This window comes from Phascolarctos cinereus, unplaced genomic scaffold, assembly GCF_003287225.1.
Source record: "Phascolarctos cinereus isolate Bilbo 61053 unplaced genomic scaffold, phaCin_HiC Scaffold_1;HRSCAF=81, whole genome shotgun sequence".
NCBI classification, from domain to species: Eukaryota; Metazoa; Chordata; class Mammalia; order Diprotodontia; family Phascolarctidae; genus Phascolarctos; species Phascolarctos cinereus.
Genome location: NW_027555514.1, coordinates 213,719,999 through 213,744,020, shown reverse-complemented (window position 1 = coordinate 213,744,020; position 24,022 = coordinate 213,719,999). Strand labels below are relative to the sequence as shown.

The 24,022-nt window shown below is 39.7% G+C and overlaps 1 protein-coding gene across 1 annotated transcript in view; it reads right to left on the bottom strand.

Annotated features, from left to right (window-relative positions):
- SCN8A (sodium voltage-gated channel alpha subunit 8) overlaps window positions 1–24,022 on the bottom strand; it is a 213,973-nt gene that overhangs the window by 132,344 nt on the left and 57,607 nt on the right. The window contains exon 2 of the mRNA XM_020966210.1: window positions 4,777–5,110. Within this exon, the coding sequence (XP_020821869.1) occupies window positions 4,777–5,052 (276 nt within the window). The 5' untranslated portion in view covers window positions 5,053–5,110. The remainder of the gene's footprint in view (window positions 1–4,776; window positions 5,111–24,022) is intronic.

Genomic DNA, 24,022 nt, shown 5'->3' with positions numbered 1-24,022 from the left:
GCTGTTCTCCTAGCAATAATATTCTCAAGCTATGCCCAAATTATTTTGTTCAATACTTAAGATTCCTCTACTTTCTTTTTTCCTAGAAAAAGAGTTCAAAGATCTAACAAATTCCAGGGGTTACTCAGGAACAGAAATCAAAACGCAGTTCCATTTTTTTGACTACATATTCTCCTGACAAGCTATAAAAAGAAATAAGACAAGAGTTGAAGGGGAAAAACTGGGAAGGAGAGATGAAAAGGGGACCAAGGAAGGGATAGGTGAAGTGTTTGGGTATGACAATTTTGCACTGTATATATTAAATACACACACACATAAGTATATACATACTATATATAAATTATACTTATAAATATACACAAGAATCCTTTACTTCATGTAATAAAAGTTTTTTCCCCCTAAAAAGGTGTAAATCAGACATTCTTAACCTTTTGGTTGTCTAAGGAAGGACCCCTTCTCAGAATAATGTTTTTAAATGTATATAGGATCACAAAGGAAGTGAAAAATGATTAGTGAAAAATAAAGATGGCCTTCCCCTCCCCTCTTCTCCCCCAACTCCCCTGCATCTAAGTTCATGGCTCCCTGACAGCTATCCACAGACTCTTCGGTAATCCATGGACCCTGGGTTAAGAACCCCTCCTGCAACATAAAATATTGTCAGCCAGCATTCCAATACTTCAAAAATCTATGATATATGTACCTATTCCTCTCAACTACGATGGCAACCTTTCAACACCTTAGTAAATTGTCTTAATGAGATAATATGGCTGGAAAATGTATCCCCTGACAGCCAATCCAGTGATGAACTTCTCCTAACTTAACTAGGTTGGCCTTTGAACAACAAACACTCAGTCCATTTGCTGGACTTGAAGCCTCCCAGCTTCAGAGGGTTTGCAGGGACTAGCCTGCTACTGACTCAGACATAAAGAGACACCACACCATAAAGAGACAACAGAGTGGAAAGCTGTAAACAAAAATATTTTGAATGTACTAGAGAAGTTCCCTACTTAAAGGAACTTTGGAATGAATCTATCAACAATGTGAATTGTAAAACTGCTCTCAATTTTTTCTGTTTGGAATTTGGGTTATTTGCATATCACACTTATGCCTGGCAACACCTTTGTGATAGAAAGGATATAGATACTAGTTACCAGGTTCAGGAAACAGGAAAGGGGCAAGCAAAAAGACTATGAGTTTAAGTTGAAATGAGGTACTTGGAGATAGTTTTTTTTTGAGCTCTGGACTTGGAAGTCAAGAAGTACTGCATTCAAATCTAGCTTCAGACATTTACTAGCTGTATGAACCTAGTCAAGTTACATAGTCTCTTTATGACTCAGTTTTCTCATCTGTAAAATGGGGATAATAATAGTGCCATCTCCCATGATTGCTGTGAAGAAGATAAAATGAAATAACATTTGTAAAGTGCTTTGCAAACCTTAAAGCACTATGTAAATGCAAGCTATTGTTGTTATTATTATTGCTATTATTGTGGTTGTTGTTACTATTTTGTTAATATTAGCTTTTAATTCCACAGAACTTCAGCACAACTTTCTTTGATCATCTTACTGAAGTGGCTAAGATTCACAGAATTCCAACTACCCAAGCAATCACTGGAAATAATACAGCTGACTGAATAAAATTTAAGAAGGCATTAGTGTTGCCTGGAAAGTATTTTTTGATTAAAAAAAAATTTAGAAGGCATCACTTGGCCAGAAGGTAAAGGTGGGGAAAGGCAGGGGGAGGGAGGGAAGTAGTCTTTGATTTCAAACTCAAGTCAGGAAAAATCAATCAAGTTTACTATATGGAAGGCAAGCTTGGAGGAAATGCTTATACACTGATAAAATTTGAGATATGTCATTTAAAGGAAGGGCAAAAAATCAATCAATCAAGAAAATCAAGTTTGGAGACTTGAAGAAGGTTTAGGAAACGAGAAGCAAGAGAGCCTTCACCCTTCCCATTCCTACCCATGTGAAGAGACCAAGAACCATGGAACAGGAAAGTTCCATGTGCCTTAGGGAGGTCATATGCTCACCAAGCATAGAAACAGAAGAAGACAATACCAACACACAGGAAGAAGTAAGTTTGGTTGACTAATATGGCTAACAGAAAGATTCTAGCAAAGCCAAAGTACTCTAAGACACGGAAAATTTAGACTGAGAGAATCACAAAGCCTAGTAGCAGACTGAGACTGCAGACTTAGTGAAAAGAGCTCCTGCTTTAGCTGAGAGAAGGATGAGGCTCTATCAGGGAGGGTCTGAGCCTGGCAATCTTACTTAAGTGCTTTCTAGCCTCATGAGTCTTTGACTGGGGGGCTAATTTCTCTGTTTTCTAGACAGATGCCAGGCTGAAAGAAAATCCTGGCTAGAAAGACATGATACATGGGATCAATAAAAGTCTGAAATTAAAATTTCAGAAAGCATAGAGATTTCTTTAAAAAAAAGAAAAAAACAAAGCAAAACAAAAAACTAGTGAAAAAGCTGGGGCTTGAAAGTACAATGCGTTGGTTACTTCTGAGTACATTTTTCAATGTTAATGATAAGGAAAAAGAAGCCAAATGTTCTTTCATATAAAACTGCCTCCATAGCACAGCTCTACCAGCATCACATCTCCCCCAGCCAACAAGTAAAACTGGTCAGGGATTCCAAGATCTGTATTCTCTGGGACCACTGAACAGTTTCCACTGCCCAGACATACTGCTAAGGTGTTGTAAACTAAAAGCAGCAGCAGGAGGCTGGAAAACCAGTGAAATGGTGCACAAAGGAAAGCTGGACTCCAGCTATAGTATTTTAATATTTTTTTTTATGTATGAGCAAGAGTTTCAGAAGTGAGTGGAAGAAAAGAGGATAAGCACTTATATAGCATCTACTATGTGTCATATACTAAGCGGTTTTTACAATTATTATCTCATTTGATCCTCACAATAATCCTGGGCTGCAGGTGCTATTACAACTCCCATTTAGAAGACCATCATTCAAAAAGTCTGATGTATCCCTCTACTGCTAAAACTGAATTCTCACCTTAAAAACTCAAACAATTGGCCATTTTTACCTGAATTAGGACTTTATAACTCCTGAAAACTGAAGAAGAGACAGAGGCAGAATGAGGAGAAAGACAGAGAGGAGGGAGGAAGAGAAGGGCGGAGAGGGAGGGAGGAGGGAAGGGAAGAAGGAGAGAGAAAGAGAGAGAGAGAGAAGAGGAAGAAAAGGAGGAGGAGGAGAGGAGAAGAAGAAAGAGGAAAGAGAGAAGGAGGAAGAGAGAGAGAGAATGAGACAGACAAACATTCTGAATAAATGTCAGGCAGAAAAAGAAATCTGATAAAAGTTATAAAATTGAAAATCGTCACATTTATTGTCAAGAAACTTTTTTGCCCCATGATAACCTACTTTAACCAACAACACAGAAGGAAAGCTCAAAGGCATCTTTCATATTCATAACACAAATTCAAAATTAAGTTTTTAAAAAGTGAATATCAAAGAATCTAGGAGTTGAAAGGGACCTCACTAGCTAACTGAGAATTAGAATTTAGTCTCTATTTGAAGCCTTCCAAGGAGAGGGAGCCCATTGCTTCCCAAGGTAGCCCATCTACTTCTGGACAGTTCTAACTATTAGGAAGTCTGTCCTTACCTCAAGCCTAAATGGACGTCTTTCCTGGTTCTGCACTCTATATCCAAAGAGAACACATCAAATCCTTCCACAGGCCAGCCTTCCAAATACCTGAAGCCAGCTCTCATATTCTTTCTCTTCTCCAGGCTAAACATGTCTACCTCCTTCAATTAATTCTTATGACATGGATGCAAAGATTTTGATCATCTAGGTTGCCCTTCTCTGGATATTTTCCAAATGATCAATATCCTTCTTATACTGTGGTAACCCGAACTAAACACAATACTCCAGATAGATGTGATGAGGGCAGAGTACAGTGAGACTAGCACCTCCCTGTTCCTGGAAGCCGTGTTTCCCAATGCAGCCAACATTTTACTCCAGGGTTGCTTTAAATAGGGAGCTTTTATAGTGCATTTAAAACAATTTGATTTAATACCTTCCTCTCCAGTGCCTACTAAAAACTCTAGATCTTTTCTAGAACCATGCCTCCTCCCCTTATATTTGTGAAATTGATTTCTTGAACCCAAGAGTAAAATTTTACATTTATCCCTACTGAATTTCACTTTAACTGATCCAACTCAATGCACTAACCCATCCCCGCCCCTACTTTATGTCATCTGAAAATTTGGTAAGTGTGTCGTCAATTTCTTTATCCAAGTCATTGATAAAAAAAATCAAATAGCACAAGAGTATTATTTAATATATCAAGCAAACCCAGATCCCACCCCTGCCCTGCTGACAATGATCCATTACTACAGCTATCTAAACCATTCTGAATCCATCAATTCAGTTTATCATCTAATCCACAAGTCACCTTTCTCCACAAGAACAATGTGACAATACTTTACCAAAAGCTTTGCTAAAACGTTAATAAACTTTAATTTCTCTCATCTACTAGCTTAGTAATTTTACCAACAAAGAGAATCAGGTTAGTGTGGCATGAGCTGTTCTTGATGAAGACATGATGACTCTATGTAATCACCATTTCCCCTTCTTATTGCTTGCCAAACATCTATCATACACATAAGAACCAGGAGAAAGAGAACATTTTCCCATCTTTTCCAACCTGTGGCAAAGAGGTTAAGATGCCTTCCCATTCCCATTCCCATACACCTGTTAGTCCTGCCTCCAACCCAGAAATGGGTGTCCAAGGCTTCTCTTCCTCCAACTCACTTTCTGTGTCAAATAGTATGGATCAAAGTCCTCCAGTGGTACAGCAACAAGGCCTTGTGGGATATCCCCATAGATGAAAGGCAAACTCTTTCCTGCCTCCAAGTCACTGTTTGGCTTGGGCTTGCTGTCCTCGTCATCATCCCGGTGGCTGCCATCCTGCTTTGGTGGCTTCTTAATCTTGTCCTCAGCAATTCGCTTCTCAATGTTAGCCAGGGACTCAGGGGTGAAAGGCTTGAAACTATCAGGGCCTGGTGGTGCAAGCAGCCGAGCTGCCATCTTCTCATCCTGCAGCAGCTTTGTTCGTTAGTTATAGTGCATTCAGGACAGGTCAACTCTGGAAAGAAACAGGAACACAGACAACATTAATCAATCATTGAATCCAAAAGAGGCCAAACAAAAGCATCTTATTCTCAACTTACATCCACACCCTTTGCAATCTGAGAATAGTGGCTTATGTCTCACTGACAGTTACTTTTCTCTTTCATTAACTTGTGGTAATTATTGTGAATAGCTTCTGATTCAAAACTTTTAACTGTTAACCTATAATGATGCTGAGACACTAGAGTTATCCCTTTTACATTGCAGGGGTTAGGGGTGTGGCACCCCTGCAAATTGGAAAATCTGCATGAATTTTTTGGCCCTCCTTTCATACCAGAAAAGAAGTCTGAATTTCTTCTTTTTCTTTCATGAGGCGTAAACAGTACCTTATTATGAAATTTGGGTTGATATTATACAATACTATACATATATTTTATGCATTTCTGAGTTTCTAAACTTTTTCTGTGTCATCTCCTGGTCTTCACATGTTGTCTGCAGCTTCTGCAAAACTCCCCCAAAATTCCCATTTAATTTCTTATGCCAACTTGTGATATATCGAAACCATGGTGGGGAAAGTCGTGATAAGGAAGGGATAACTGTACTGCCTTTGGGCCTCTACACTTAGCTGGTTGTGAAATGTTGAGTCAGTTCCGACCCTTGACATGGTCCCCAGGCATCCATATGATGAAGATGTGTTATTATTTTTCTGTTTTCTTAACAAATGACGAAGGGTAAGAGGAAACTTGCTTATTTGGAATGCAACTACTGTTGAATTTATCTATATGGATATATACAAGACTAGAAATTTTGCATATAGGGCTCTTGGTAAGCATCCCTAAGCAAGAAGACCTATCTTATATACATCAAAAACAGATGAAAGGAATGCACGATCCATGATGGCTCTGAAACTTTCCTTCTAATCTATGGAACTTGATCCACCCTTCAAAGCTTTTAAACAACTGTAATATCAATGTGCAGAACTGTGGTACTTATGGAACCGTCCTTTAAGGATGACTGATCAAGAAAAAAAATCAAGATAAATAATACTAAAAGTCAATCTCTGGTAAATAAAAGATTAAAGGCTATGAACAATTTTAAAACTGATTGCAAATTATAAATGATCACATTGAAAGCACAGTCCAAATTAATAATAAACAATTAATTATAGTAAATTAATTATTAATAATGTTAAAATAAAACAAATAACAATAAAGAAATTAATAATAAAGAAAATAGCAAACTAAAACAACTCTGGGCTATACATATATAGCAAATTTGTCAGAGCTGACAAAAGATAGGTACAATTAATGTTGGGGGGGGGAATGTAGGAAAACATTAATACTGATGCCTACTGTGGGTGTAGCTATGAAACAGTCCAACCATTCTGGAATATACTTTGGAATCACGCAAGAAATATCACTACAAACTGTCCACTCTCTTTGATCCAACAATGCCATTACTTGGCATATACCTCAACAAAATCAAAGACACAAAGGCCTAGTATAGACAAAAAAACACAGCACTCTACGCAGTAGCAAAGGGCTAGAGAATCTGATTGAGGAAAGGCTAGGAAAATGCTGTTATATTAACATAATGGAATATTATTGTGCAGCAAGAACTGAGGATCGTGAGGGATTTAGAGAAATATGGAAAGACTTCAATGAACAGTGCAAAAAATCAGGATCAAGAGGACAATATACAGAATGACTTCCAAGCAACTGAAAAGCAACGAAGGATCTAGAGAACAGACAATGAAATATATCTCCTCCCTCATGGCAGAGAGGTGGGGGACAACAAGGACAAAATGCTGTACAGGTTATCATACATTATCTTATCACTGTATCAGGTCTGCTTAATTATTTTTCTTTTGTTCCAAGGGGAGGACTCAGTCTGAGGGGGCAAAATGAAATTCTTATGATTTAGACACAAAAGTCATCAATAAAACTTTTTCTCTTTTTGAGATAACTGGTGGCCCAGTAGATGGAACTTTGGGCCTGGAGTGAAGAAGACATGAATTCAAATCAGCCTTAGACACTTACTAGCTGTATGACTCTGGGTAAGTCACTTAATATGTTAGCTTCAGTTTCTGCATTTGTAAAATTGGGATAATAATAGCCCCTATCTCTCAGGGTTGTTATGAGAATCAAATGAGGTACTGGTTTATAAACAAAAGAAAAGAAAAGAAAGAATAGTAGGTGCTATGTAAATGCTTATTCCCTTCCTTTCCCTTCCTGCCCTTATTCCCTTTTAAGTCATAGAACAGAGAACTGATTAGAAATGAGTAGTGCTTGATGAAATCTTAACTATCCACTAAAAGGAATAAGAAAATTCTAGCTGAAGGATTTAAATTCCCTTCAAAATCAGTTACTCACTTATCTGTGTATCTCATAGACAAAGCGTCTCAGAGTTTGCTATGCTTTCCAGGCACCACACACACTAACTATTTAACATGGGTTAAATCTGGTCCATCTGGATTTTGCATACAAAGCTAGCACTGGAAAGCTAACAGCAAGAGTCTTTCTTCAGCTGGCCAAAAGATGCATAAATTTCATCAAAGTCAAATGAAAAGGAACAAATGAACTTTCTGAGGTGCAAATAAGAGAGGGAAAAGTGAAAGAAAAAAATAATACTTTAACAGAAATTGTCAATAAAGTATATGCATGAAAGGAGAAAAAAAAAGAAAAAATCTTCAAAGGAGTCAAGGAATTAGGGTCTCTTGAATTACTAGTATTTCTTTTTTTGAGAGGCAGCATGGCTTTAGTAGACAGAGAGCTGGCCTAGAAGCAGGAAAATCTGGGTTCAAGACCTACCTCTGAAACACACTGGCCAAGTCACATAACCTCTAAGAAAACTCTCCATTACTTGTAAGTTATAGAAAACGTGCTTTGGAAGTTCCCTCTGCCAATGAAAACACTAACTCCCATAATCAACTAACCCTCTACTGGGAATTATATAGAATGGACAAAAGTTTCCAGCTCATAAGGTATGTCCATTCTAAATTCTGAGGGGACATATAAAATGATCCAGAAAGTGAAGAATGGTCAGCTTTGCAGAACTTCTGTGAGCAAGCCACTTTCCTGGGATTCCATTTCCTCAAAAGACACTCCACATAGTATATGGAAAGCATGCAGAAGACCTTATAGCCAGTCACTCATTAAATTCATCCAAGACTGACACACAATTGATTCATCCAATCCTGAATTGTTACTTTCCAAGTTCTAGCTTCAAAAAAGGAAATAAACTCCTTAGGACATGGGATATAAGAAGGTTTAAGAAATAAAGATATAAGAAATAGCTGCTTTCATATTTAAGTCTTTTGCCTGAGGAAAAATGTCACTTTGGCCATATATAGCATCATTATGTGAGGGTATGAGTCCTTTGAGCCAACAATCAAGTTGCCCCATCACACTTAAAGTGACAGGCTGCTATGCCTTGGTACCTTTATCACGTTAGAACACACCTCAACTGAATCAATTAGAGCTAGAAGTGCCCTCAAAGATAATTCAGACCAATCTTCTCCTTCTACAGATGAGGAACCTAAGGCATGGGAGTGGGGGATGGGGAGAGAAGTGACTTCTCCAAGGTCACACAGTAGTACCTGGCAGTGATCTTTCAGTGCAGTTTCAATGGAGGCTCCAACAAGAATGTAAAGAGAACAGGGAACAAAGAGACAAGGAATGGACAAGCCAAAATCCCCATCTAAAAAGTATAAGTAAAAATGAACCTATGATAGAGTATTAATTTCTAAACATCTTTGAAAAGCCAAATCTCCATTCAAATAAATGATTGTGTATACCCAATGATCCTAAATTACTTACAAAAATGCTTAAATATCAAAATGGTGCAAAAGAAAGAACCAAACTTGGAATGACAGGACCTGATATCAAATACTAGCTCCGCCATTTACTACCTGTGTCCTTGGACAAGTCATTTGATCTTCCTGGGTCTCAGTCGTCTAATCGGCAAAACAAAAAGGTCGAACCAGAAGACTTCTGGGGTTCCTTCCGGCTTGAGATCTACGATCCTGGGGGAACCAATACTCAGTCTCTCCAAAATTAAATTCAGTAAGCATGTATGAGCACAAGCAAGAGCACTAAATTATCGAGTCTGAGGATTTCCCCTTTCCCCACTCCCCACAGCTTCTGCCTGATGAAACTCTGCTCACTCTTCAAAGCTCAGATCAAATGTCACCTCCTTAATGAAGCCATCCTGGACCCCCAGCTCCCCAACATACACTCCCACAGGCAGTATGATCTTTCTCCTTTCAGAACTAGCTAAAATAGGCCTTGGAGATCTAGGCCAACTCGATTTTACAGATGGGGAAGCTGAGGTACATAGAGATTAAGTGACTTCCCAAGATTGCACAGCCATCTCAGATATCTTGATGTACTTTGTACCTCTCTTACTTAAGGATACATTCTAGCTGTTTACGTGTCCTATCACCGTTCTGGGCTGTTACACCCTTATAAGGAGTCACGTCTCATTTCATCTTTGTCTCTCTTCTTGCCCTTAGCACAATGCTCTTCATAGAGCAGGTTCTGAATAAATGCGTGATGATTGAATGAATAAATAATGATTTTATTGGCAGCTCACCAGAAAGGAGCCTGTGCGGCTCTGCTTGTTTTGTTTTTGTTCTGGTTATTTTGTAGTGAGTTTCCATTGGCTTGGGGGAGGTTTTATTTAGTATCTTTTTGGGTTTTTTTTTTTAAAGTCTGATATTATGAAATATGTCTGTGGAACAGAGTTTCTAGAACTAAGGAGCTCTTTCTAGTGCACTGAATTTATGGCAGCCTCCCTTCCATAGATTCAAGAGACACAAATGATTAAAGAATTGGGAGGGGCAGCTAGGTGGCGCAATGGACAGAACACCGGCCCTGAAGTCAGGAGGACCTGAGTTCAAGTCTGGCCTCAGACCAAACACTTGATACTTACTAGCTGTGTGACCCTGAGCAAGTCACTTAACCCCAACTGCCTTAATAAAAAAAAAATTGGGGAAGAAATACCTAAAAAAAAATTAGGAACTCAAATAGATCTGTCAAATTTCAATCATCTTCTAAGGAGATTATCCAAAAGGTAATCCTCTCATACTCAAACAATTCCTGAGTTTCCTCTAGAGAAGTCAATGCTATTAGTTTACTTTATCAATCAACCAACCAAAGAGAATCTATTAAATGCCTACTATGAGCCAGCTGGGGATACAAAGACAAGCTGACAGAGTACTTGTCTCCAAGGAACTTATAATTCTGTCAGAGGGACAATATGTACATAGACCGGACCTGTAATTTCATTTAAGTAGGGAATTCTTGGGTTGGGAGTTGGAAGACTTCCAACTTGGTTGGCATGCTGTCTTTCACAGGTATAGTCTTAGAGAATTGCCTAGGGGCAGCTAGGTGGCACAGTGGATAGAGCTGGAGTCAGGAAGACCTGAGTTCAAATCCAGTTTCAGACACTTGACACGAACTAGCTGTGTGACCCTGGGCAAGTCACTTAACCCCATTGCCTAGCCCCTCCCCCCCAAAAAAAAGAATATAGAGAACTGCCTAGCTGAGAAGTTGTGTTTTGTCCAAGGTCATACAGCCAGCATCTAAGAGATGTGGGAAATCTTCAGACAAAACCTGGGTGCCTACTAGTCACATATATCACAGAGGGGCTTCTTCTTTAAGGGAATAAGCATTTATTAAGCACCTACTATGTATCAGGCACTGTGCTAAAAAGCTTTTACAAATATCAGACCTGACTTCTGAGGTCCCTTTTAACCTTATTATTTTCTGATTTCCTGGAGCAAATGCATGGAGTATCATGTAGGAGAACAATAAGACTTTAATGACTCAGGACTGCACAACTCTGCCTCACTTCAATCCAATTCATGTCCAAGTGAAGACATCATCCCTGGTGTCACTGGTCCTCTTCAAAAACAAAGGACCGACAAAAGCAACAATAGAGGGGTGGGAGCTGAACCTGGGTCTTCTTGACTTTGAGGCCCATTCTCTCTCCCCTATGCTACTACAGAACTTCTCTGTACATGATAACAACCACCATCACCACCGCAATAATAATGATAGCTAGTATTTACACAGCAATTTAAAGTTTACAAAGATCTTTACAAATATCTCATTTTATCTTCACAACTACTCTGGGACGTGGCTGCTATTATTATCCCCAATTTTATAGATGAAGAAATTGAGGCAGAAAGAGGTTAAATGACTTGCTCTCATACATAAATAAGTATATTCAAAATATATGCAATATAAGTACCAGGTAAATGGAGGGGGGAGGGGAAGGGTTGAAACCCTAGCAGCTGGGGGACTTGTATAGTACTTTGTGGGCACAAAGAACTTTGGTTAGTCATTTCAGTCGTGTCTGATTCCTCATGACCCCCATTAAGGGTTTTCTTGGCAAAGATACTGGAATGGTTTGCCATTTCCTTCTCCAGCTCATTTTACACATGAGGAAACTGAGGCAAACAGGGTTAAGTGACTTGCCCAGGGTCACACAGCTACTAAGTGTCTGAGGCCAGAATAAAACTCAGGTCTTCCTGACTCCAGGCCCAACCCTATCCACTGTGCCATGTACCTTCTTCACAAAGAACTTTATATACATTAATCTATCATTTCATTTAAGCAACCCTGTGAGGTAGATAGTGAAAATATTACCATTCTCATTTGACATTGCAAGGACACTGAGGCAAAGAGTTCAACAACTTGCACAAGGCCATTAAATGGATAAATTTGAACTTGACTCCATGCCTTGTGACTTCAAATTGAAGTACACCATCTGTCAACCTATGTCAGAGACCCAGATTGAGTACGCAGAAGGATGGATGCTCCGAGACAACGTGTGTGTGTGTGTGTACTCTGCAGCATTATGCTAGAATGATGAATCACATATCAGATTCAGACAGGCCAGTTGTGATCACATACAGTTTCACACAACCTTCTAAGCCATCTTTTCATCTCCACTCTCCCCACTCCAATCTGTCCTTTATACCATTAGCTGATTAATCTGGTCGTGCTCAAAACTCTCCAATGCAAAATTCTTCCTATCGAATAAAAACTAAGGTTCACACTCCCTAATCTGATACATATCAACACTCAATCTCTTCCACAGCTTGAGCCATCCTCCCTCTTTATCTCATACTACTCTCTCACACATACTCTCCCACCAAACAGAATTACCTCTCCTCCACACATATTACATGTTGTGGGGGTGGGCGGGGGGAATCCTGTACTCTGTGTTTTTGTTACTAGTCTTCAGAAACATATCATATTAATTCTGATTATTCTGAATTCAAACATTTGTATGCTTAGAGACCACTACCAGAATCTTTTCATGTCTTCACCCATTTCTCTAATATGAGACATTTTGAAGCCACAATTTTTTTGGTGATTCTTTTGTTTTGTTGTTTTTTCTGACTGTACCAAAAGCAAGATGTAGTACTTTCACAAAGTGGGTGCTTAAGAAACGTTTGTTCAGTCAATATCCCTTAACCAAAGGCCACATCTTCCAGGTCAGTTCAACAAGAATTTATTTAGCATTTATTACATTTCCTACCATCAAGGAGTTCACATTATACTGAGGGGGAAAAAAACCCAACATGTCACCGATTATTAAGTGTAAGAGATATAAAAAGTAAATATAAGGTTCTATTTTGGGGAGAAAAGGCCCTAAACAACTGGAGGGAAGGCTTCTTGTAAGATTCTGCCCTTGAGTTGAGCCATAAATGGAATTAGGAGATCTAAAAGGCAGAGGTGACGAGGAAAAGCATTCCAGCCATGGAGGACCAGCCTGGGCAAAGAACCAAAGACTAGAGAGGGAATGTTGTGAATGGGAGACAGCAATTAAGCCAGCTTGGCCAAAAGAGAGAGGACATGAAGGGGAGCCCTATGTAACAAGCCTGAAAGTACACGGGAGCCAGATTGGGACAGGTTTTAAATGTGAACCGGAAGAGCTGGAATTTAACCATAGGACAACTGGGAGGTCTTGTCAATATCATGCAAATGACAACACTACCAAATTAATTTATAGATTCAGTGCCTTATTGATTAAACTACAAATAGCAAAATTCATCTAGAGGAACAAAGGGTCATGAATCTCAAAGGAAAGAATGAGTGGGAATAAAGGTCTAGAAGTAACCAGATTTCCAATTATACTACAAGGCAATAATCAACACTATTTGTTACTGATTAAAAATAAAAGTCAAATAATTTAGCTACACAAAACCCAGAAGTAACCAAACGCTGGAGCATAGCATTTGATAAACACAAGAACTCCACCTACTGGGGGTAAGGACTTATTATTCATTAAAAACTATTCGGAATGTTAGGAAGCAGTCAGGCAGAAATCAGGTTTGGTCCGACATTTCATACCACATATTAACACAAGCTCCAAATGGTGAACTACATGTCCCATATATAACAGGCAATAGCATAAACACATTACAAGGCTAGAATTGGAGATCACAACTCTAGCTAGGAGAAAACCAAACAAGGTACTAGGGAGGATAATAGGAGATAAAATGGACAATTTTAATGACATTAAATTGAAAAGCTTTTGCACCAAAACCAATGCTTTTTGAAGTAGAAGAGAAACACTGAATTGGGAAAAAGATCTTGGGAACAAGTTTTTCTGATGAAGGTCTGATATCTAAGACATATAGGGATCTGATACAAATATATAAGAACGTAATTCATTCCTCATCAACTAAATGATCAAAGGATATGAACAAGTAGTTCTTAAAAGAAGGAAGGTAAGAAATCAACACTGTGTGGGAAAAAGTGTGCTAAATCACCTAAAAGAAATGCAAATTAAAACAACTCTGAGAATCTACCACACGCCATCAGATTGGCAAAGATCAGATTGTTGAAGCAGAGATGACAGGACAGGCCCAAGCACTGCTGATTGAGCTATGAAGCTATCCAAACACTCTGGAAATAAATTTGGAACTCTATCCCCAAAGTCCCTAAATTGTGCACCCTTTTTAACCATTACCACCACTAGGCTTATATTGTAAAGAGATAAAAGAAAAAGGAAAAGACCCTTACACACAAAAGTATGCATAGCAAGACTTTTTGTTGTAGCAAAAACTGGAAATAGAGTGGGTATCTACCAACTGGGAAACAGCTAAAGAAATTATGGTATCTGAATGTAATGTAATATTATTGTGCCATAATAAACAACAAAAAAAGAAGATTCTGAAAAACCTGGGAGAACTCATATGAACTGGTGTTGAGTGAAGTGAGCAGAAACTCAAGAACAATTTGTTTCATGGCTACAATAATGTAAAGGAAAACAACTGTGAAACACACAACAACCAATCATAGGTCCGGTAGACTAGTGATGAATCACACTGCCTACCTCTTGACAGAGAGGGGAAGGACTAGATATGTGGAATCATATATATATATATATGTATACATGTATATATATATATATATATATATATATATATATACACACATATATGTGTATATATATATATATACACATATATATGTGTGTGTGTGTGTATATATATATATATATATATACACACACACACACATACACAAATACATCTTAAGACACAACCAATGTGTGCATTTTTAAAAAATATAACTATATTTGTTACAAGGGAGGGCTTTCAAGGGGAGGAGCTGGGTAGCAATAGTGATACTTAAAAAAAAAGAACATCAATGAATCAACAACAAAAATAAACAAAATGAGCAGAAAGACCCTCAAAAGGGAATCAAGGCAGTGTTGCAACTACCATGTTAAATTTAAAATACACATTAAAAAAAACTCAAGCTGTACACAGCAGAGATTCCTGACTTAACATGAAATCTTCTTCCTGTTCATCCCTGTACAGGGAAATGGTGAAGGTTTGTTAGTGTTTCTAATAACAAAAAGGGAAATTTCAAAAGAAATAAAAACAAAATGAAAATAATCATAGCTTTCAAAGCTCAAGCTTATATAATAGGGGGAAAAAAGAGAGGTAAGAATGTGCCTATGTAGATTTTTAAGCAGGTGAGTGACATAGTCAGATGGAGGTCTCAGGTACATCAATTTAGCAGCTGGGTGGAAAGTACTTTGGAGAGGGAAGAGAACAGTTTGGAAGCTATTACGATAGTCCAGACAAGAGCCAATGAGATTCTCGTCTAGGGTGGTGACCATAGAAATGAAGAAAAAGTGATGGATGTGAGAGATGAGGACATAGGATCAACAGTCAATGGATTACATATAGGCTGAGTGACAGTGAAGAGCTGAGGATAACTCTGAGACTGTGACCCTGGCTGAGTCATAAGATAGTGGTCCGCTTTATAAGAAACAGGGAAGTTAGGGAAAGGAGGAAATGTGAGGGGAAAGATAATCAGGTATGCTGTAGACATGTTCCATTTTTAGATGCACAAGGGACATTCAGTTAGAAAATGTGATTCTCAGACAACAGACTAGGGCTGTGTGTGTGTGTGTGTGTGTGTGTGTGTGTGTGTGTGTGTGTGTGTGTGTGTGTGTGTGTGTTATCTAAATAGAAAATGACTGAACCTATGAGAACTCATAAGATCATCAAGAAAGATGGTATATATAGAGAAAAAAAGCCTGGTATAGAATGTTATAAAGCATTGTCAGAAGAGGTAGGTACATCAAGCTGTTCTGCTAAACTTTTTTTCTAATCTTTGTTACAAGAGAAAGCAGTGGTGGATATATTCAGAAATGAATGTGATGGCATCAATAAAACAAAAAGTGAAAAGAAATAAGAGAACCCAGCACTTATCCCAGACCCTGACACATAGTAAGCACTTAATAAATGCTTGTTAACTGACTGATGGAGCCCAGGAGAGACTCTTTATGACACTCACAGTTAAGGGTGAGACATGAATGAATGAATGAATGAATGAATGAATGAATGAAGTGGCATTTATTAAGCCTAATAAGTGCTTGCTATATGCAATGAGCTGGGAATACAAAGAGAAAAGCAAGAACGTCCCTGCTGTCAAGGAGCTCACGTTATAACAGGAACAAACAACACATAACAGGATATTTCTGCAAAGCATGTGCATTTTTTTTTCAACGTCATTTCCACTGAATGAACCATATCCACGTCTGATGTTGAACCACTTCAAAGTGCCAAGGACTTTCGTGGGAAGCACTTTATTTTCCAAGTTTTCAGCTTCTGGGGACTGTGGAAGAGGCAAGAGCAGCAGCATACACACAGAAGCAGTCACCAGGTCTCAGCACCACAAGGACTAATTCCCTGGATGATGGCAGCTGGGCTTAGGAGCAGGACCAGTGGTCTGGAAGACACACTGTTATTCCTGGTCCTAGGATGTCTCCGTCACAGTCTGAGGCGAAGTGGTGATTGGATGGGGTAGCAGTGGTTGGACTCAGATGACATATGATGCTACATCTTCTCTCTCCCTCAGGGACACCTGACTGCTTCAACTAGGTTGGCCTGAATGTCCCTGTCAAAAGCAAGTGGTAAGAAAACTCTTCACTTCTCCACAAGGGTTGTTCCCCTGGAGGATGGCTTTACAGAGGGGACTGAACGCAAGGCCAGTGGTCTAGGTAGGACACTGCTATTCCTGGGGCTCTTGGGCTTACCTACCCTAACGTGACAGCAGGCTAGTGGTTAGTGGTGGTGAGGATGGCAGGTTCATTCTACAGAGGGCTTGCTCCCCTCAATGATGAATATGAGGGGCCAGGGATATGGGGGGCACTGTTGTTCCTCTAGCTGGGGATCCAAAGGAGATTGAGTAAAATGGCAGGTGGGAAGATCACCGATTTTTAGTTGAAAAGGACCTTAAAGCATATTTAGTTCAACCCTTGAATAGTGAGCCCTTAACCCTAGAAAGAGGAATCTTTAGGTTTATCGAATACTTTACAGATGAGGAAACTGATGATAAAAAAGGTGAAGTAATGTGCCTGAAGTCACACAAGTAGCCAGCAGTGGGACTGGGATTCCAGACAAGTCCTTCAGACAAGTCCAGCGTCCTTTTCACTCTACCTCAGGTGGAACCAGGAGAGAGCAGAGTCACCAAACCCAGCAAGGAAAAAGTATTCAGAAGTGGGATGGCCAACACTGTCAAATGCTGCACTGAGTCAAGAAGGAAGAGGAGCAAGGAAAGGCCATAGGATTTAGCAAGACTTACATGAATTCTTCCCCAGTCCTCCCGGTTTGATACACCTCTCTCATATTATCATTAACTTTTGCATCAATTTTTCTTATAGTAATTTGCTTGTGTGACATACTCCCTGACTATGAGTTCCTGGAGAGTAGGGACTAGCTCTTATCCCAACTTAGTGTATCTCCCTATTGGCTAGCACAGTGCCCTGAACATATTAGACATTTCGTAAATACTTACAAACTGAACTGAAAACAAAATTGGTGAACACTGTAGTCCTTAACCCAGCCCAGTTTCTCAGAAGTGTGGCCATTGGTCATAAGGCAGATGAGAAAACACATGCATCATCTTAACTGTACTACTGGAAAAACAGCTCAAGCACTACAGATTGTGAATCAATAGTTCAACCTTCACAGCAGTCATAATTCTGGAGCCAAAAGGAGGCTTGGAGGTTTTATCCAACCCCCTAATTTTATAGATGAGGAATCAAAGGCCCAGACAAGTCAAATAACTCTCCAAAGGTAAAAGAACTATAATCAGTAGTGGAGCTGAAACTAGAACCCAAGTCTACTAATGCCTATTAGTTAGGAGTCCAGTGCAAACCCAGATCTACTGTATTACATGTCTATATACAGAATGGTTCCCATCTCTAAATCTCTTCTGTGCCTTTAATTCATCCTATACTTCCTACCATCTTAGTCTTCCTAAGACATTATTTTTTTAAATCCTATGACTTCCCTGCTCAAAAACATCCAATGCAAACCTACTGTCTTTCATTTAAAGCCCAATTCTGATCTGATCTTAACTACCCAAACTTGTACTCTGGTACTCTCCTAAATGAAACCTCTGGTTCAGCATGTCAGTCCCCTGAATGTGGCATAATCATTGCAGACATTGAGCCTTTGTTCAAAGTGTCCTGCTGGGTTGGAACGCTCTTGCCTCCTCTCTATTTTGCAATCCTCCGGGGTTTGGTTGATGCCCCACGGCCTCCACAGGCTCCATGACAACTCCAGCCCACACTAATCTCTCCTTTTTATGTATTCCTATGGAGTTTACTGCCTGTGATGTTCATTTTGGCACTTAATTATACACTGCTTTGACCCCTGTTTGTTTCACAGCCCTTATCTCACCACCTAGATTGCAAACTCCTAGAGGACATGAATCTTGTCTTAAGCTTCCTTTGCCTCACCTTCATCACTCCTTTTCTTCCCTACCCAATCTCAGACCATCTCCAACATTTGTTTTTTCCACTGTTGTTTCAAAGTCACAGACTATTGCTTGGGGAGAGTCTGGGAGACGGAATCACACAATCATTCTGCTACATGTGGCAGCTGAGTGGTACAGTGGATGGAGCACTGGGCCTGAAGTCAGGAAGACCTGAGTTCAAATCTGGCCTCAGACACTTACTAGTTAAGTGACCTTAGGCAAGTCACTTGACCCTGTTTGCCTCAGTTTCCTCAACAATAAAATGAGGATAATAACAGCACCTACCTCCCAGGGTTGTTATGAGGATCAAATGAGATATCTGTAAAGTGCTTTTTTGTAGGTGTTATATAAATACCAGCTATTAACAAACTATTGCTGATAGGATATAGAAATCTATCCTGCCCTACAGGAAAATAGAAGAGGAAGGGGATAAGAAAAGCGTGGGGGGGGGGAGATAGAAGGGAGGGCAGATTAGGGGAAGAGGTATTAAAAATGAATGCCATCTTGGGGTGGGGGGGTGGGACAAGATGGGGAGAAAAACTGGAACTCAAAATCTTGTGGAAGTGAATGTTGAAAACTAAAAATTAATTAATTAATTAAAAAAAATAAAATACTATTGCTGGCTATGATGACTGTTGTTCAATAATCTAAGATTTATTTTTCTGTTTATGTCAGAGCATAAAGCCAATCTTCTCCCACCTTTTTTTGAACATTGCTCCCACTAAAACCCAATGGCTTCTTCAGAAGGCTATCTAGCAGAAGGTTGTAAGGCACAGAAGAATGACTGAGTAAGTCATCAGCAGGTTGGCCAAGGACATATCTTGGTGGATCACAAGTGGTTTCCCTAGCTACCTCTTTCTTCACCAAATTAATGCCCTTGAATCTACTGCTAGTCTGCCCTGACTCAGGAAAAAACCATCAAGCTGAGACAGGATAAAGCTGTTGCTGTCCTGGACCCAGCCCATAACCAGGCAGGGTGAGCTAGCATGCCTCTCACCTCGAGGACTTAATTAGACAAGGATAGGAGACTCAGATACCAAACCTCTTGTTCTCAGAACCTCATCTACCAGAAGAGCCAGTGTCATCAGGTTCGAACTCCTTTTTTCCCTAGACCTTGAAACAGAATTAATGCTTGCTCTCTATCATCACAGGACTCAAGGGTAGAAAAAAAATACTGAAGAAGAGATAAAAGGGATTGCTAGCCTAGACCTGTATCAGCAAGGAAAAACCAGTTGCCTAGTTATAAATGATAAGAACTTTGCAGAAAAGTGACCATTCCATCTTACATTCATTAACAAGAAAAGAAACCAGACATGCACCCTAGGTTTTTGGGGGTTTTTGTTTTGTTTTGTCTTGTTTTTTAGGCAATTGGGGTTAAGTGACTTGCCCAGGGTCACACAGCTAGTACGTGTCAAGTGTTTGGTCTGAGGCTGGATTTGAACCCAGGTCCTCCTGACTTCAGGGCCAACACTTTATCTACTGTGCCACCTAGCTGCCCCTACCCTAGTTTTCGGAAAAGTATATTTTAGTTTGGGATTCTTATAATCTAGCCACTGCTCAGATTCTTAAAATCTAGCCACAGGTCAGATTCTTATAATCAAGCCAACAGCTTACTAATGTTCAGACTCCTTAAGAGTCTGCCCAATATGACAAATAATAAACCTAATAATAAACCTTGTCTTTGGCTGAAAGAAGGCGTGGGTCAAATTCTTTCAGACAGGACCCACGTGTTGTGATTTTGGGGTCCCAGGACTCCTGAACCCCTAAACCGCATCATTTTGGTGGCCCGTATGGGGAAACTGCCTACCCCCAAGTTCTTCTCCAGCCAAGACTGGAAGGTATGTAAGCCTCCCCTCTCCTTTCCTTTCTTGCTCTGCAGTTGGGGTCACTCTCCAAGCACCAAGGCTTGGAGATGCTTCTCTGGCAGACACCTATGAGGCTGTCTTGCACTCAGGCTGACACTCTCAGGCTCTCAGTCCACTAGGTCAGTTCAAAGCCATGGACCTGGGTACACCTTCCACAGCATAGAGAACAAGAACAGACGCCCTATCTGGAAGTGTATGCTCAATTATGTTAATTCCCTGGGCAGTAGGGAATTGGGGAAAACTGCAGTTGCTTTTTGGTTCCCTGAGGCTTACATACTCCCTTCCCTCTGCACCTCTGAATCCTCCTTCACGGAGGTTACAGGGAAAGTTAAAACAGCTAAAAATATCTTGGCAGATTCTGGAGGTTGTATGAGTGATCATTAATTCCTTAGTTTTGAAACTCCTCCTTACAACCCTGGTCACTCCTTTCTCCCACTACCTTCCCTTGAGTCAAGAGGGTATGTTAACCCCACTCATAGGAGAAGCAAATTTCACCCTTTATCCCTCACTTTTGATTTCTCTCTCTCCCATCTGGGAAAGGAAGAAGGGGGAAGGGGCAGCAGCTACAGTGTGGGTCCTCCTGGCAATGGCCTTGGGCTCTAGGGCAACCTTTGCCTGAAAGCATCACCCAGGTTCAGCACATCCTGCTCAAGGTAAAGAAGCTGGCCTCTGAACTTGGGTAAGCATGCTCTTTTAAATTTGTAGTTTTAACTGTTAATGATGAGATGTTTTTCTGTGTAAAGTAATTTGGAAGTGCATTTAACAAAACTGAAGTCACCTGATTGGTAATGGGTTTGTTTCAAGTTTCAAATTGGTGAACTTTCTGTATCAGTTATGTCAAGCAACTTTTCATAATTTGGTTACTGCTAAAATAATTTAGCTACTGTTGGTTATTGTTTTAATGTGTAAACTAGCCAAAAAGCTTGTTTGGGTTGTGTATGGCTTGATGAGAATTTGCAAGTGTATAGAAATCTCTAATGATTGGCTTTTACACCAGAACAAATTTAAGTTTGAGATGTAAATCCTGGAAAAGTTTTTCCTAAGCTGTGATTAGTAAAACTTGCTGTTTGAGGTAAAAGCTCAAAGGATTTTATTTTGAGTTGTCTGATGGGTCATAATCCATCATTAATCATTATTCCACCATCTGAGAGAAATGCCACAAGCTACTCAAAGAAGGTGATACCAGTGGGAAGTCAGCATTGGGAAAAGCTGAGAGGACAATTTTAGCCTCAGTCTAAGATGGGATCCTTTTGGCTCAGTTTCCCCATTATGTTCCTTTGAAAAGGGAATGTTACCTACTTGTCTATTCCTGAGTCTAGCTATGAGGTGGATTTGATATTGCATGGCTGGAAAACTGAATTATTTGAATCCAAACAGAGCTAAGGATGTTTTATCCTCTCAAAGTTGGGCCCTAAATCTAGTCCCTGCTTTATATCTAGACCCTGCAGTCTTTTCTGTCAGATTTGTGTCTTCCAGACTACAGGCCATTCACCTACAGTTGGTAACAGTGAATACCAGCCAATGTCCCCCTGACTGTTCCCTGGATGCAGCCTGTGCTTGGTTCCAGTCAGTCAACCTCCTCTTTGGGATCCCCTTGAGGCAGAGACAGCTCTATGCCCCTTGCCAGCAGGAAACAGTTTCAGAAGTCGAGACCTTCGCCCCTGACCAAAAGAATCTGGGTCCCATTTGTTTGAGAGGGGTATGATGGGTTTGGGATCTAGACCCCAGAAAGGAAAAACCCTGGACTTTCCCCACTTGGCCAAATCTCTGGCATTCGCCTGAGGCTATAATCCCATCAACTGGCCTTTCATTGTGGCTACACACAATCTCCCAGTTCTGTTAATCTAGCCTGGCCTTCCTTTGTTTTACCTCCCTACATATGGCCTCCAGCCATTTCTCACCCTTAATCCTAGCTAATCTCCATTCTCCCTTGGCCACATGGTCCCGGTCCCAGGAGTTCTGTTCACCCCAGTTTACTGGCCACTCCTAGGTCCCTCCCACAGTCTTTCTGTATATAAGGTCCACCTCGTCTCCATTAAGATGCTGGGATTCTTATAATCTAGCCACTGCTCAGATTCTTAAAATCTAACCACAGGTCAAATTCTTACAATCTAGCCAATAGCTCACTAATGTTCAGACTCCTTAAGAGTCTGCCTAATATGACAGATGTTCTAATAAACCTTGTCTTTGGCTGAAAAAAAAAAGTATATTTTAAAGAGTTAAATGACAGGATTCCCATTGACAAAAATTCTCCTAAGGGAGTGAATTCAAGTGGGACGGCAATCTCTTAAAAATGAAATCTCGACACAAAACCAAACTTCCAAACAAGAAAAAAAGGGGAAGCTATCTAAAGAGACTGATGTGGATACATAAGGAACTCATTAACCAAGGGAGATTTTTAAGAAGTCTGATAGGGAAGGCAGAAGCAAGGACAGGTGGAGAATAATACAAAAGGATGGCATGAGCCTGTGAAAATGTGTCAGGAGGGCTCAATTTCAGAATAAGCTGGAGCTATTAATGAGTTCCAAGGGAAAGAAAAAGGCCTTTTACAGCTATATTGGGGTTGAGAGGAAGATCAAAGAAAAAAGGAATGACATCACCCCAAAAATGGCAGAGAGAAAGCAGAGGTATAAAACTCCCATTTTCCTTCTTTTCTTCGCCAAAGACAATGAAACTCAAGATAAATGAGGAGTCAGAGGACCTAGATGCTCTCAATGAGTACAAGTCATCAGATCTGTACAAACTATATTCCAGGATTCTAAAAGAACTAAAGGATATAAATTATTGCTGAGCCAGTGTCAGTGATCTTCTGAAAAATAGAGAAGATAAGATTCTTCATCCTAAAGGCTGATGAGAGGGAATGATTTCTATCAACATTTCAGAAAGCATTACTGAGAGTATAGTTTGAAACTATGGGCCCAGTATTAATCTATTGACATACGACCAGCCTTCCCATGCCTGGAACAGCTCATCACCAGGATGCCTATTTGGTGACGAATTTTTTTCATTTATAGAAGTTTGCAAAGATCATCTACTAAATTACAGCGTGGTCATGATCTACATCATTAGAATAGCCACACTGGTAAAAACACAGATTACTGAGACAGTGTAAACTCATACACAAAGAAGCACTAATCACAAAGAAATAGCCTGAGTTCATCAAGAAGCAGTCATATAAGACTAACCTCATTTACTTTTTGACAGACTAGTTCATACAGTAGGTGCTATCTAAATACTAGCTATTGATATATTATTGCTGTCCATGATGACTGCTGTTCAGTAATCCAAGATTAACAGACTAGTTAGTTCAGTTAACAGACTAATAGGTAAAGATGATACTACAGACATAGGATATTTGACTTTCACCATTTGACTAAGTCTTTGATATACTTAAGGACAAAGTGAGGGAGATGTGGTCTCAATGACAGTTCAGTTGTGTGATCTGGAACTGCCTGCCTGACTGAAAGAATGGTAATTTTAATGGATGGGTGTCAACTTACATAGAAGTCTCTAATGGAGTGCCACAGGTCTTCATAACTGTCCCTGTTTTATTCAATATTTTTTATCTGTAACTTGGGTAAAAACATGTTTATTATATTTCCAGATTATACAAACTTGAGGAGATATCTGATAAACATGAGTTAGATGACAGAATCAGAATCCAAAAGATCTCACCAGACTAGGCTAGATCTGATAAGATAAAATTTAAGATATAATGTAAATTCTGAGCTTGGTGATGGGCAGTACTTCTGTAATCTATAG